At 49.2% G+C, this 16,371-nt stretch overlaps 1 protein-coding gene across 1 annotated transcript in view; it reads right to left on the bottom strand.

The window, feature by feature from the left end:
* Positions 1–13,881: 13,881 nt before the first annotated feature.
* KCNK12 (potassium two pore domain channel subfamily K member 12) overlaps positions 13,882–16,371 on the bottom strand; it is a gene marked incomplete at its 5' end in the record, with an annotated part of 3,350 nt that continues 860 nt past the window's right edge. Inside the window, one exon of the mRNA XM_017848023.1 lies at positions 13,882–16,371. Coding sequence (XP_017703512.1) covers positions 16,097–16,371 — 275 coding nt within the window.

The following is a 16,371-nucleotide window of genomic DNA, read 5'->3' on the forward strand; positions in this document are numbered from 1 at the left end:
CTTCCCTGTGGGAGGCTCACTTGCTTCTTGACAGGCTCTGGAAGAACCAGGCAGTCTGGTACATGGTTGTGCAAGAACCCTTGAGGGGGCCTTGGAGTGGGTGCTTGGGCCCTGGAACTCATCCCTAAGATGGAGGGCCAAGATGGCCCCTTCCCATCCACCAGGGTGGTGACAAGGTGGAGAAGAAACTTCCTGTGAGCTTGCAGGGACTTCTGGCACTTGCATCGGACCTTGGAGTTCCCTGGGGAGAGGCACTCTTGGGTATGACACTGTATAGTGCCATCTGAGTGCCATTTGACCCAGTTTGGCCCTGAATCCTTGAGCAAGAGGGTTACAGGAAAGAAAGACAGCCAGGCCCACTTTTTGGGACACTATTAGGGACTGTAGTATTGGTGGGGAGACAATTCCCCCAACCCACCAAAAGAGCTGAAAATGAGACGTGTGAAGGGATGAAAGTGGAATGTCATCAACAATGTGGTTACAGAGGTGTATGCCAGGGCCACTCCCACTTGCCAGGGAGACTCACGAAGCAGAAGGAATGGGGCACAATGTAGCTTCCATGGGCACACCAAGCACTCCTAGAGAGTGCATCAGTTCCTTGGGTTCCCCCAAAAGGAAGGAGGGTCTTTGAGTCTGGGAACTTTGGTGCTTGTTCTGCTGGGAGGGTCAGGGAGTCAAGACCACCTGTGGCTTCCACTGTTCTTCTTATCCACTTTGGTTACTGGCCTCTGTTGGCATGAACTGGGGAGGCAGAGGCTACCTGCAGATGAGGAACTGTGTGGAGTGCAAGTGTATGCAGTAAAGGGTTAGCTTAGCTGACTTGAGGTACTCACACCCCTCACATTCTGAAGAAAAGACTGGCCCCCAGCCTGAGCCTCAGAAATAATCTCTAAGCCCTGAGAATACCCTGCTTTGTATTCAAAGAGTATCTTTGAATGCTGAACTTAGAACCACTCTAGAAAATGTATGCTAACAGTGCGATTTATGATGAACACTTGTCTTTGTTCCCCTGGGGCCCTGGGCCACATTGTATCAGTTTGAGCCCTAGAGGGACAGAGAATGAGAAGCTAAGATCAGTCATGCAGGTGCTCCAGGCCTATGTGACCAACCACCAATAAAAACCCTGAACATCAAGGCTCAAGTGAGCAATACAGCCAGTCCCAACTTGCAATGGTTCAACTTGTGAGTTTTGCACTCTACAATGGGTTTATTGGGATATAACCCATCATAAGTGGAGGAGGATCTGTACTTCATTCACATGTGTTGTCACATCATTACTGGGAGAATTAAGCACTGTCCACATGAATCCACTGGGAGAGGATAACTGGAAGCTTGCACCTGGCTTCTCCTGGATTCTGCTCCGTATGCCTTTTTCCCTTGTTAATTTTAATCTGTATTCTTTCACTGTAGTAATCTACAACTATGAGCAGAATAGCTTTTCTGAGTTCTGAGTCTTTCTAGTGAATCATTAAATCCCAGGTGGTCTTGGGGACCTCCCACAAAAGATGTCTGGGCCTGAACCTCCTGTTGTTTCAAAGGTCCTATAGCAGGCTGTCTTACCAACTTTCAGCATCAAGAAGCTGGTGAGGAGTGGGTTTGTTTAAAAGTGAAATTGAGGAGAGAGATGAAGTGGGGGGAAGATGCCCTGAAATCTCACCTTATAGGCAACCTCTGATTTGCCTGAGGGTTTTTCCTTGAATACTTTCTGGGTACAAGTATTTGAGACAGGTGATGTTCTGGTCACTTTATTATCAGCTGCTTGTGGCCTAGCCCTAACATGGGCACTGGAAAAGATGGGGGTAGGGGTTGATGATGGAGAAATGGGGAGTAAAGGGATTTAAAACTTAAAAAAATTGAGGTGTTTCCATGATTTGTCTCTTTTGATTCTCACAAAACCTTCATGAAATATGTGCTGACATTTTAAGCTCCATTTATAGTGAGAAAAGCAATCCTCAACAAGGTGATGACTTGTACAAGGGAAGACATGATGTCCCTTGTTCCTCGGGAGATTTTGCACTCCCAGGGGAAATCATAAGCCCTCAGGAGCCATGATGAGAACAGCTATAGAGCAGCAAGTGAACAGGTGTGTATCAGTCCGGATAGGCAAGGCTAAGCTGCAGTAATAAACAATCCCTGGATCTCAGTGGTGGAACATTAAGGAGGTTTACTTCTCCTTTATACAAATATACTGTAAATCAGGATGACTCTCCAGGCAACTGTCTGTGGGACTCTCCAGGTGGGCTTGGATCACCTGGTGTTGGGCCTTGAAGCGGGTAATGGAGAGGACATGTCAGAAGAGAAGGAACTCACAAGCAGTGGGAGTGCAGCGTGTTTTTGCAGGTAGGGGTCCAGGTAATGCTTTCCATGGCTATGATTTGGTGTGGTGGAAAAAGTCGTGGTCCCGGCAAATCTGCTTCCAATCCAGGCTTCTCCCATATAAAAATCCTCCTTTGTGAGCAGTGAGTGAACTAGAGTAAGGAGGACATGCCAGTGGAGCTTGGCTTGCTCCCTCTGTGGCCAGCTGGCTTGTTTTACCACTGCCTTTGGGGGACAGGGCAGCTGTGGCAAATCTCTCTGGAGTTTCTTCAGTGGGAGCGAAGCACCTAAAGCACAAGGGTGCAGGAGCAGCCAGGCCTGCACCCATAGGCATGGTACAGAGAGGAGCAGGGGAAGCTTGCTGCCTGCAGACTTCAGGAAGAGAGAGGTAGGGGTGGCGCTGGGGAGAGGGCCTTAATATCTTCAGGGAAAGGAGTCAAAAAGGAATACCCAGGAGACAACTAGACTTTAGAAATCTTGGGGCCAGAAGCTTGATTCCATCTCTAGTGCCTTTCTTTTAGATTTCTTTCCTTCTTTTTTTTTTTTTTTTTTTTTTTTTAAGACTGGGGTCTCGCAGCCTTGGGCCACAGTGGGCTAACGCCTGTAATCCCAGCACTTTAGGAGCGCCGGCAGGTTGGGTGTCGGGTGAAATCACATGAGGCCAGGAGTTTGAGACCAGGCTGGGGCCAAAACACTGTTGAAATCCATCTCTACTAAAAACACAAAAAATTAGCCAGGCGTAGTGGGTAGATGTCCCCTGTACATCCTAGCTACTCAGGAGGCTGAAGGCAGGGGGAGAATCGCTTGAACCCAGCAGGTGGAGTTTGCAGTGAGCCAAGATTGCACTACTGCACTCTATCCTGGGTAACAGAATGAGACTTTATCTTAAAAAAAAAAAAAGGATACCGGGTCTTGCTCTGTCAGCAAAAAAAAAAAAAAAAAAGGATACCACATCTTGTTATGTGGCCTAGGCTGGAGTACTGTTGTGTGATCATGGCTCATTGCAGCCTCCACCTCCCGGGTTCAAGCAATTCTCCTGCCTCAGCCTCCCAAGTACCTGGGACCACAGGCATGTACCACCATGCCTGGCTAATTTTTAAATTTTTTGTAGAGATGAGGTCTTGCTATCTTGTCCAGGCTGGTCTTGAACTCCTGGGCCCAAGAAATCCTTCCAACTCGGTCTCCTGAAGTGCTGGGGGTACAGGTGTGAGCCTCTGCGTGGCCAGCCTCCAGTGCTTTTGCATCCTTCCTGTTAACTTGTGTAGGATTAAAACATTGTCAGAATAAGATTTTTTTCCTTTTTATTGTTTTGATTTTTTAGCCAATGAGAAGGAAAATTCCTTATTAGGGAGGGCAAGGGTGAGGATATGTGGGGTGGGGAGAAGCGAACATTCCAAGTTTCTGAAACAGTGACTCTCTCTTGGACTCTCTAGCCAGTAGAAACCTCCCTCCCACTCTTTTGTCCCAAGCTCTCGTGCTTAGAAGAGAATCAAGGGAAGTTGGAACCCAGAAAAGGGAGACAGATTGAGGGACTGCTGTGAAATGTTGGGGTGTTTTGTGAATAATATTAGAAGTTGGGCTGGCAGAGACCCTGTCACATAAACATTAAGTCAACACTGGAGACTGAGCATTTGTTAGAAATGTAAGCGGGAATGGCAGAAAACTTGTTTTTAACGGAAAGTATGTTAGGGCTTATGTTCAGCCTCCATCCTCTGAAGGCAAAAGTTAGCAAGGTCGATTTATGGTGTTGCCTTTTCTGGGACCTTTATCTTGTTGGTGGGATTCCCATCTCCATCTCCCAGGAGCCAAGACTTTCCCCTCCCTCTGCTCCAGCAGAAGCCAGTCTCTCTTGCAGCTACCAATCTGGATGAGATTTAGGTTCTACACATTAGAGGCACTTCAGCAAGATTTTCAAAGGCAGATTGGAGAAGGAGCCCATGCTTCTGCTGTTTTTTTGGGGGGCAAGTGAGGGGTTCTGTTTTTTCTGGAGTGGCTTTATCATGGTAGCATCTGAAAAAGGCTCTTTCTTGATCAGAGAGAGAACAACCTCCTCAGTGACCTGATTCTGTAGGTGTGTCTCTCCTGAGAGTTAATCCCAGAGCTCAACCTAGAGCTCAAGCCTAGAGTCTCTTCAGGCTTCCCAGGGATGGGGGTGCATTTAACAGTCCAAGTTAAAGAGAAAATAAAGCCCATTAGAGAACGAACATTGAGCACTGAGTGAAAAAGTTTTATTGCCAAACAGGAAACCTGATTCAGGCCAGGGTCCTGGAAGGTTGTTCAGGATGAGACGGGGGAGGAGAAATGGGGTAGGTCTTTGAAAACCAACAGATTGCAAATTCTCTGTCCCATAGCAGGAAAGCACAGTCGCTGAGTGATGTTGGCTGGCTGCCAACACGTCAGTTGTATCAGTATTAGCTGGCTGGAGGTGGCCTGCTGTGTGCAGATGGTACCTGGCGCAGGATTGTGGTGTCCAGGTGTCTCCCCTTAGCACGTAAGACCCTGCCTGAGGACTGTGGCGTGATGTGTTGGAGTCACAATTCTGTCACCCAGTCAGGTCGTCAGTGTCAGAGAGCTAGGTGGCCAGGTTGGAGTTGATTGCCAATAATAGGTCTTTTTCTGCTTAAATCAACTGGACTGGATTCTATTGTGTTAACTTGAACCTGACTCATGCCGCCAGGCCTAATTTATAAACCAAGACAAGAAAGGGCTACTCTACCACCTCCAATTTGTGTCAGGCCAGGGGACTTTCCCCCTACCCCCCGACCTGAGGTATGCACCCTCCCTTAGAGCAATAGCTATATCTCTGAGAATTCGGAACCGTGATTAATCCAGCCTTGATGGGGAGGCAGCAGGAACTGTGTGCATTCTCACTTCACACCCATCCCAATCCCCTCCCCCATGCTGTCCTCTTGTACAGGGGACTGAAAACACAACATTCTCTGCCTCCCTCCCTTATAGGTGGTGACGATCATGTGACTCTCTTCTGGTCAATGAGATGCAGCAGAAAGTCCTAAGGAGGCCTAGGAAAAGTCCTGTTCGGAGAGAACATTTTTTACCTTCTCCCTGCTACTTCTTGCTACTAGTAACATGGATGTGAGCCTTGGAGGGGTACCTACCATCTGGCACCTGGGGTGGCAAGCCAACATGGAAAGGATGGCAGAGCAGGAAGGATGAGCCAGCCTTACTGATGGCATCACTGTCACTGCGCTAGCCCCAGACCACCTGCTCCAGAGTTCTGGTTATGGTAATGAAATAAACCTTGATTTTTATTTCTTAAAACTACCCTTCAGTGGGTTTTCTGTTCATTGCAGTTGAATGCTTTCATAACTGATACAGGAGGGACCCTGTGATTGGCAGGTCCACTAGACTGCATGGAGATGGGTGGAGTTATCTACAAGAACAGAGATAGTGTCCCTAGAAGAAAGGGACAGGAAAGCATCCTAGGTACACAAAAGTCAAGGCTCCAGGATCTGCCCTGGGGGCTATCTCAACACCCCTACACTCTACTGCAGGTAGTTGGTCAGCTATGAATATGACCAGCTCTCATGGTTTGTCTTTATTCAGTGGAACACAACAGCACTGTGACCTGCCCATGAGAAGAAGGATTTTAAAGAACTTATCTTAGAGCAATTTTAGGTGGAGGAGAAGACAAGATGGCATATGGGAGAAACAGATCTATTAACCCTGGTATTAATATTAACTGGCTGCCCAGAATAAACAAAGAATAGCTTATTTTTTGCCAGGTTGAAGATAGAAAAGGAATGAAGGGCTGGAGAAGTAGAGCTGGGTGAAGCACAGAGCAACCCAGTGCTTGGCATGGAACTCAGATCTGAAGCAGCCTCTCCAGGACTTCTCTGAGGCTGCCCCTGGCGATATGACTGGGATATCACTGCTTCTATAGTTGCCAACCGACAGGTCCTAGCTCCTAGACCATACAGGGCTGGATTCATGTCTCATTGATTGTGTAATCTCTGTGTGGCCCAGCACAGAGCATGCACACAGTAGGTTCTCACATATGTTTGTTGAGTGAATGAACACAACACCAAATGAATGGACAGGACAGAGCTGTGGGCTAGCAGGAAGGACATCTGGCTTTTGCTTGAATTAGCTAGTGAATTGCTGTGTGGCCTCCTTACTGAGCCTCGTTTCCCTCTCTTTGCAGAGTCAAACAAATCGTCCATTGTTTGTTCACCTGCTGCCAAAGCATGGCAGAATAAATGTGCAAGTTGAAGGGAGCAACCTCATGAGGCTTTGCTTTGTGTCTTAATTACAGTCATTTGTGGAATTAGGCTTTTAATATAAATATTTGTGTGCCTGCGCCTGCATATATGTATTTGGACCAATGCTCTCATGTGTGCAAATACATGTATCCCAAAGAAATATGTTCAGAACCCCAGCATCTGTGGTGTCTGTGGCGGGAGGGACTTCCATATTACAGAGAGATGCCTTCAGTGCATGATGTTACCCACACAGGTGTGACGTCCCAGGGTAACCACATGCTTTTGCCCTGGGGGTGGGAGAGGGATGGGTGTACGGTGAACAGCAGGTGGGGGTCTTTCCATAGCGGATGAGGAAGACGAGGCCACTTCGAGGCAGAGGAGACCACAGTGAGGCAGAGCAGCCCTATGTTGTAGACTTTTCTGCAATGACAGAAATGTTCTATATCTGTGCTATCCAATATGGTAGCCCCAAGTTACATGTGGCTATTGAACACTTGAAATGGGGTTAGTGCAATTGATGAGCTGAAAATTTAATTTAAATTCACTTACATTTAAAGAGCTGTGTGTGTGGCTTGTGGCTACCTATTGGACTGTGCAATTCTGGAGAATGGTACTTTATTTGTCCTTGAGGAAGAAAAAACAAATGAAAATGAGGATCTGGAGCTCATGAAGGTTCTCATGGGGTGGGGTATGTGCGTTAAAGCTTCACCTTCAGCAGGAAGCTGGCCAGTCCTTAGTGGAGGACATTTCCTTCCATCCTGCATCCAGGTGGCTAGTCCTGCTCCTCCCAGTCCATGGAGAAAAAAGAATTGAAACAAACTGTCTAAGCTGGGTCAGGTACTCAGAAGATGTTTGCTGAGTATCATTCTTGATGGAAATCCCCGTGGAACTCCTACATTTTCTCCTCTCTTCTTCCTTTCAGAACCTCAGAGTGATAGAGCCAAAAGACCAGTGCCTCATTTTGCAGACATGGAAAAGGAAACTTCGCGGGGGAAAGAGATCTGCTTGCAGTCAGCCAGAGAGACAGAACAGGGGCAGCAGTGAGCTCTCATGACCTGGTATCTGTTGCCTTCTGGTTAAGTTTTTTATTTGTAACTCTACAAACATCCCTTCTGTAAACATCTCCCTAAAATGGAGTAGGAAGCTCTCAAAATGGACCACAAAGGGGTCAGGGATATAACTTTCTCTGCCCAGATTCTAGGACTTACAGTGAGAAAGCACCTTCTGGGAACTTCACAACGGCTAAAGTGTGCTAATGGGATGATGTGTTCTTGTACACCCACTGCCTCTGAACTCTGCTCTGCATTGCTGAACAAACTACATTCCCCAGAATTCCTTGCTGGATTCCTTCCAAACAGGTTTACCACTGGGAGAGCTTGTTGGTGGGGGAGGGCAGGAAGAGGGAGGAGAGAGGAAGGGACTCACTTTCTGTTTCCAACTGAAGTCTAAATCAATCCAGTAACAACAGGCAGCTATCATACTACCCTCATTGTCACCCCTCAGAGGTCCCACTGCAGCTGCCTAATGTCCCCTCGCTGGACTGAACATGAGATGAACAACACTCTTCTTAGGAGTACCAGCCCCACTTGGTACATGGCCACTTTGAATAAAAGGTGCCTTTTCTGGATTCTCTTGCAGCTATATTAGGTCATGTGACAAAGTTCTGGCCAATGACAAAAGAACACAAGTGATGTGTACAGATAGAAGTAGCTGGGTGTCTGATAATACATAGATTATGCCTGCACTCACTCTTGAGAGAGAGACATGAACTTTTACCCACGGAAGCCAGTATTATTTTGAACCTCTGTTAGAGTGGCTTGAATCTGTATCCTAACTAGTATCCCTAATGTGTGACCCATGAAAATTAGCCAGGCAGCACCAGTTCTAAAGAAGATGACACTCCCCTGAAGCTGCTTCTGCCAAGGTCACTGATACCTCCCTTCGATAAATCTTGTGGGTGTTTTCTTCAGTCCATGTCTTAATCACTCAGTGGCACTTGGCACTCATTCCTTCTTGAAACCCTTGTTTTCCCTGGCTCTATGGCATCCCATGCTCTCGGTTTTCTCCCACATCTCTGACCCTCTTTCCTTAGTCTTTTTTCTTCTTCCTCCTGTCCCTTAAATGATGGTTGTGATCCTCTTTTTATCTCATTCTACACACGCACAGCCTGAGTGATTCACATCGTCTTGATGCTGAGAACTTCCAAAATGTTGGTCTAGCCTGGATCATTGTTATGAGCTCTAGACTCACAAGGCCAATTGCTTGGTGGAAACCCCTCCCCCATGGTTATCTCATGGGTTCCTCAAGTCCAACTTCTCCTTCACTGAACTCATCACCTCTTCTATTCCTCCTCCTGGGTTCCCAGACTCAGTGGTGGCACCACTGTCTACCTGCCTGCTTAGCCTGAGACCTGGCTCCATCCCAATTCCTCTCTCTCAGTCTTATCATCCCCATCCAGGCAAAGCATTGATTCTGTGGACCTACCCTTTCAGGTGTCCCTCAAATATCTCCACTTCTCTCTGTTCTCACTAGCACTACCTCGGTCCACCCTGCCATCTGCTTTCCTCCTCCACTCCTGCATTCTGAGTCATTTTCAGCAGCACACGCATCCTTAAAACCCCTCCACTGGCTTGCCAGTGTCCTTAGGATTAGGCAAAAAGTCTTTGCTTTGTTTTACAAGGCCCTTCGCTATCTGCCCGCCCCCCGCACCCCATTACCTCCCTTGCTCTGCGTGTTCCAGTCCTGCAGAACTACATATGGTTCCCTCAACAAGCCCCTGCTCTGCTCTCCCCACACACTGCTCTGCCCGGGCCACTCTTCCTGCTCCTTGTCAGCAGGCTTGCTGCTCTCGGGCTCAGCATGGACAGCTGCTTCTGAGAGCCTTCTCTGCCTACCCAGGCTGGGTGGCTGCCTCTCTTTGGTGTGCCCATGGCAGCCCAGAATGCCTGGTGGACAGGGAGCCCTCAGCAGGCTGTACTGCAGCGCTCTGTCCCCATCAGCCTCCAGGAGCCTGGAGTCCAGGGACAGCAAGGGCCGTCCTGTCTTTCTCACCCTTGTCTCTCCAGCCCCTAACACAGGGGATACCTGACCCCAAACTAGATGAGTTACTTGACCTCTCTGACCCAAGACAAAATGGGAGGAAAGTGTTAAATTTCCAAGATTGGCCAGGGGATTAAATAAGATAAATATGCAAGTCTCTTGTCCAGGGGCCTGGCTTGGTAAATACAAAGTTCTTTTTTCTTCTCTTTTTCTTTTTTTTTTTCTTTCTTTTTGAGACAGGGTCTTACTCTGTCACCAAGGCTGGAGTGCAGCGGCATGATCATGGCTCACTGAAACATCGACTTCCTGGGCTCAGGTGATCCTCCCACCTCAGCCTCCTGAGTCTCTGGGACTACAGGCGTGCACCACTATGACTGGCTAATTTTTTGTATTTCTAGTAAAGACAGGGTTTTGACATGTTGCCTAGGCTGGTCTCGAACTCCTAGGCTCAAGTGATCCATTTGTCTCAGCCTCCCAAAGTGCTGGGATTATAGGCATGAGCCACCATGCCCAGCTAAAAGTTCCTTTTTAAAATCTGCTTGTTAGATATGCTCATAGAAAGGTAACTGGCCACAGAAGGGAGAGGAATGGCAGTCCATCCAGGGATCACTGGAGTGTCATATGAAATGTTATAGGAATCACAAGCCTTAGAACTTGAAAGGAACCCAAGGATCATCTAGGCTACTTCATGCAAGTAAAACAGCCACCTGTGCCCATCACACAACTGGGGCACAGCTGGAGACCCCAACAGAGAGGAGAGCTGATGGCTGACCAGAACTCAGGCCTCTGCACCATGGCAGCCTAGCTAATGGGTCTTGGCTGGAAGCTAACAGGAAGGCCTCTTTCCAGAAACACTATAAGCCAGTGTTTCTCAGATTGCTGGGTGTAATTCACAGGCAGATCATGAAATCAGTTTAATAGCATTGACCAGCAGTAACCCACTTATGCCTAGCGTTCCATTATTGGAACACTAAGCCTGTGGGAGTTATTTACATCCCACTGCTTAAGGTCATCGCCAAGGTCTGATTTTTTACACAAAATTTTGCAACCTCCAGCATAAATGAGTTAAAACAAAACAAAACAATACCAGAATGAAAAATAGTGCAAGATCTGTACAGTATAGTTGTATAAAACTTCTTGTTTTATCATTTGATGTCATGAAAGTCCCTGCTGTAGATAGAAGATGGGGGAGCTTGTGCTTCTGAGTGGTCATGCTCAACAGAGTGGGGAGCCCAGGGGAGTGGGGAGTGATCTTGTAGATAGAGGTGGGTGGGGCCAGTGTGAGCCTGACGGTCAATGACTTCTCATTTCTAGGGAAGATTGAAGGAAAAGAAGGAGGGGGATGTAGAGGGGAGAGAAGGCCTCAGTAGAGTTTGCACTATTATTAGGGCAAGTAAGCTGCTTCTGAAAAGAAGGGGTTTGCAAAGGCAACCTGGGCAAAGGCAACCTGCTGGAAGAACGTCATCCGCAGCTGACACTGTGGGAAGGACCCCATGCAGAAGCAATAGGGCAACCTGGTCCCATATCCTCATGAAATGCCTCTTATAATTGTGACATCTTGCAATGGTGACATCTTCACACTTTTCAGAGTTTCCAGCCCCTCATTTATTTCTCGTAAGACCTCTGGGAGGTGGGGGGGATGGTATCATTATCCCAATTTAGAGACGGGGAAACAGGATTGGAGTGAGCTAAATGGCTGCCAGATCCAAAACTAGTATTCAGACCTCCTAGTTTCTTAGTGGACGCTCTTTCTACACCACCATAAGGTGAGTGCTCTGTGTTTACAGGGTGTATTCAAATTCATGACTGCCATTAGAATCCCCCCCAAAAAATTCCTGGGCTGGCCTGAGTTGCTCCTTAGAGCAATGAAATCAGAGTCCTGGGAGTAGGGCCCGGGCCTCAGGATCCTTTAAAGCTCCATTTGCAGAGCCTCGTGCACAGCCAGGTTGGATCCATCTCCCAGTCCCCCAGCCTTGGTCCAGCCTGGCCAAGCTGCCCAGGAGGTCCCTTGCTTGGTGCCCTGGGCTCTGTTTCACTGTTGTTTTGTAGAGTAACTTCCCAGTGGAGCTGCCACTGTGCCCCATCCTAACAGCTGAAGTCCCCCAGGCCCTCCAGAGAGGAGGTGTGAACTGGAAGATGGGGAGGCAGGCGGCTCTGACACACAGAAAGCAAACAGCTCAGAGGAGTGGCAGGCTGCATTTTATTCATCGTTAATTTAAACACCCTTTAAGTCCTCTCTTGGAGTGCTGCTCAGAAAAATAGATGTATTGTTTGAGAAACCCTGCAGGCTTGTCCCGCATGCTCTAGCCCCCTCCTGAGAGAACATATAGCATAAAAAATGATTTGTAAAGCAATGGGGAGCTTCCTTAGGGAAGAAGGGGAAGGGTAAGAGGGTCTCGGGCCAGGTCCGAGTGCAGAAATCCTCAATGCATGAGACTAGCGTGGAAGATGTAGCAATTGTGCTCTGGGGTGCCTGAAGGTGCCAGAGCTGCTCCAGGGGCAACAGTCCAGGCCCCAAGTCCATGCTGATGAGCCCACCCTGGGGGTCAGGAATGGCCTCAGCAGGCCCTCCCTCCCTCCCTCTCCACCCTACAAAGTGAGGAGCCTTCAGAGTCACCACGAGCACATTATACAACAAAACAACAACCCTGCAACAGATAAAGCCCCAGCGCCTCTTCTGGACTCAGAAGTGCCCTAGGCTGGCTGTCTGGCTGTGCTTTCCAGACAGTGTGCATGTGGAATTGTGCTTTTTGTTTTTTAAGAATGTAAAAAGTTACAGTAAGATCGAACCACAGGGCCCGTCGCTCCTATGGTCTCTGCCTGGCTGGGCTGCCGTCTGCCTCAGTTCCCCAGAAGCGTCTCTTTTGGCCATGAGGGCTCAGTCACCCCTCACCCCAGAGCCCACAGGAAGAGGGGGTCTGCTGGGAGGCCTGTCTGAAGGACGGAGGATCCTGGGTCAATTCAGCAGCTATTTTCCAGGGTTTGGCTTGGGTTTGGATGCTGGCTTCTGTGTGAAACCTGAACACATGCAAATTGTACATAAAACTCCCCCAAGGCAGAGAGGGATTTTCCAGGCCCTGGTACATCTCTAGGGAGTTAAAATGGGAAATCTTTCTTCTTAAAGTGGCCCAGACTGAGACTTTTCCTTGGGGAAAAGGGATAGTAGCTCTTTGTAAGGCTGGTGTGTATGTGTGTGTGTGTGTGTGTATCTATATATATGCATGATACTGTGCAAATGCCCAGGGCTGCCTGGCATTTTCCACAAAACGAGAGCCTGAGATTGCCTAAGCCTTCTGATGCCTTCTCCAGGCCTGGAGGCACTGCTTCATTCAGAGGACACAAAGGCCTGACCATCTCGCTTTAGCAAGCTAGGACACCCAGGGTGGCTGCTTTACTTTTCTGCTCAGCTCTGAGAAGGCTGCTCGCCAAGACTCTGGCTTCTATGTGGCCACAGCCATATGGCAAGGGCTTCTTGGAGCTCATTCCACCTTTAAGGGAGCCCCACAGTGCCGGCATGATGGGTAAGTCCAGGCCTAAGGTTAGGAAGCAACTCCTGGAGCGTGAGGAAATTGTAGGCTACAGTGAGCTACCAGTGGTGGGAAAAACGAGACCCCCAGGATAGTGAGAGAGGCCACAGCTTCTGAGGGAATGGAGCTCTTTTTTGGTCCGAGGTCTAGAAGACCCTGCACCAAAGAAAGGCATCCCTATCAATGTCACTGTTCCTGAAATGCTGGGAGAACCACATGCCCGCTTCACTGAAGCAGCCCTGGCATCTGCGGCACTGAGCCCTTTGGCCTGAGACGAAGGATGATGGCGTGACGTATCATGGCAGTGTGACTGAGACTGGGTTGGGGGACGGGGACAGGGGAACATAGGCAAAAATAAACATGTGCCACTGGATCCTCAGCTGCCATTGTACCTTGGAGGACTGGCGTTTCTCTGGGAAGTTGGGGGGTGGGAAGGGGAAGGGTCTCATTTTCCTGCCCCTTGAAACCATGCTTACAATTCCTTTAGAAGATTGCTCAAGCTGCCTTCAGTTGCCTCTTTCCAAAACCAAAGCATAGGAAAAGAAGTAAAAACAGCTGAGGCTGCAGCATAAGCAACTTAGGATAGAGTCTAGGAAGCACCGCCAACAGAGAAGACTGCCAAGAAATGTTTCGAGTTTTTCTTCTCTGGAGGTGGGTCCTGGTTCCTCCCATGGAGACCAGGATTCTGTGTAGTCCTGCACGCTGGGCGGGGGATTGCCTGGAGGTCTCTTTAGGCCTGTCTAGCTCACACAGTCTTGATGCCTGGGTTTTAGGCTGCTGGACTGTTGCTGGGGCTCACTTCCTGTGGATAGGCTGTTATTTTGCTCCCAGATCAAGTCCTCACTATCTAGATGCCTCTATCATGGGGATCTCTTCTTCCCTTTCTGGATGGCTCTGATCCCCAAGTTATTTCCTGTTGCCTAGGTAACACCTCTAATTGAATGCCTTTTAATCGTTCCCTTTTTTAAAGGGATAAACGTGGATTTTATTTCCAGGTCCTGTCAGAGGGCCCTGCCCTAGAGAATATGTGCCCCTCTGAGTGGGCAATCCCTTCACTGTGACCGCAACCATGGCTTGGATGTGGGGGCACTCGCTGGGCTGGCCTGACAGTCACAGTGAATCCTGAAAGCATGGTTTTCACAGGAGCCCACCATTCAGTATTTAGCAAGACTGCCCTCTCTCCTGGCCAGCGCTGTTTCACTGGCTTCACCCCAGATTAGGGCCCATGTTTAAAAACTAATCCCAACTCAAACCAGAAATTACCCAAAATAGCTGGAGAGTCACTGAGATCTCAGGTAAGCTTTCCCTTCCTGCCATGAACTAGAAGGGGAAAGAAGAGTTTGACATTCAAGTTTGACTCAAATGCTGTATGCGTGAGCGCATGCGTGCATGTTTGTGTATGTGTGTGTTCCAGGCACATTTGCCAGGGAGAGAGATTTCACAGCATGGCTCGAGCTGGAGGCGGTGAGGCGGTGCTTTTCTAGGACTTCCTATCAGAAGCTCTGCCTACTGGTGGGTCACGCCGTGACTGTATAAACTCTGGCACCTGTCCTTACCCTCATCATAGATGAGAAAAATGGCCAGAGAGAGTGTTTGTTTACAGCCCCAGACCACCATCCTTTCAATGAAGCCTGGGTATCTGGCCTTCCTCCAGGTCAGGGACCCCCTGTGCTGCAGAAGGCAAGTCTGGGAGAATCTGTCCCTCAGCCTGAGAGCAAAACTTTAATCTTAACATTACTTCCATCCACCAGTTTCACCAGCTCCCTCCCTCCTGCCTTCCTCTATCTCCAATAGGCTGTGCATGGAGAAGACAAATCCTCTTGATAAACAATATTTAGAAAGGGATGCTGTCTTTCCTGACCCCAAACACATCATGGCCTATGGAACCAAACACCCTGACATTTGCAAGATGGCTTCTTTTGGGTTCCTGGTGCTGCAGGCCCTGGTTCCCAAGAACGCAGCTGGCAGAGCTGCCTCCTTCAGAGGAGGAGGAGGAGAAGCTGGAGGGCTGCACCCAGCAACCCCATGATCTCTCAAAGGGGGAATAGTTGAACTGATCAACAGTAGTTAAGAAAAAAAAAAAAAAAAAATCCACACCAACAAAGAAATATCTTGTCTGAGGAGACTCAGATATTCCTGGTTAATATTGAAAAGCCCTGCTGTGGATGAGCTTGTGAAAGAAAGGACGGTTGGGGGATTCAAGATCTGCCGATCCGAGCCTGGAGATGCCAGCTAAAGCCCAGCAGGGCTCCTGCAGCCTCAGCGCTCCCCTCCTCACTGCCCGCCACTAGAAGTAGCTGCCCTGTGCTCTGTGCTAAATGGACTAACTCTGGGCTGAGAAAGGCCAGCTAAGCCCCTCACCACTGCAATTTCCAAATCTGGGGGAAATGCCACAGTCCGCAAGTTGGTGCTATGTTTCATCTCATTGCATAATACTACACCATTCTCTGTGTGTAGTGGCTGTTCTATATATATACATCGGGAGGCAACATATGGCTGTCCCTACCCCCACCTGTCAAAACTGTGACTATATCACTTCTGACGACCAGAAGGAAGCTGCTAGGCTGGGCCAGGATTTTAAATGCTGAGGAGGTAATTCAGAGCCACGAAAAGTTGCACCATATGCTTTGGGGTTGCCGGCTGCTTCTGTGCATGGGGACGGGGTTTAGTGCCAGTCTGCAAAACCCTCCTCGCTGCGGTATGCCCTGGGTGGGGACCTGGGGGGGGGGGCACGTTTTCTCTCCCTGAAGGAGAATATGCTGGGGGCCACGGTTCTCGAAAAGGGAACTCACAAGGAACACAGGCGTCCCCAAAACCTGCCCTTGATAACATCAGGCCTGGCCAAATAGTATTTCTTTAAAAAAAATTTTTTTTTGTTTCATTTTATTGGATAAAGATTAAGAAAGCGCCAGCAGTGACTGAGAGAAGGGAAGCAAACCACGCCCGGCGGCCCCGCGGCCTGGAGAGGGTCCCTGGCGCGGGCGGACGGGCGGTCTACCTGGAGGCGCTGGTCTCGGCCAGCCGGTTGTTCATGATGCCCAGGGCGCCCACGCCGCCCGAGAAGCCGTTCTGGCGCGTGTTGACGCACACGCTGCGCGGGTAGCCGTTGGCCGTCTCCGACAGCTGCTTCTGCAGCAGCGCCAGCGACACCTTGTTGGAGGCCGTGAGGTCGCGCATGGAGATGAGCTCGCCCGAGAGGCGGCGGCCCTCGGCGTCGCTGTCGCGGGCCGCGGGGTCGGCGCCGAGCGCGGCCAGGCGGCGGCGCAGCC

Source organism: Rhinopithecus bieti, unplaced genomic scaffold (genome assembly GCF_001698545.2).
Source record: "Rhinopithecus bieti isolate Rb0 unplaced genomic scaffold, ASM169854v2 scaffold_30687, whole genome shotgun sequence".
Lineage (NCBI taxonomy): Eukaryota > Metazoa > Chordata > Mammalia > Primates > Cercopithecidae > Rhinopithecus > Rhinopithecus bieti.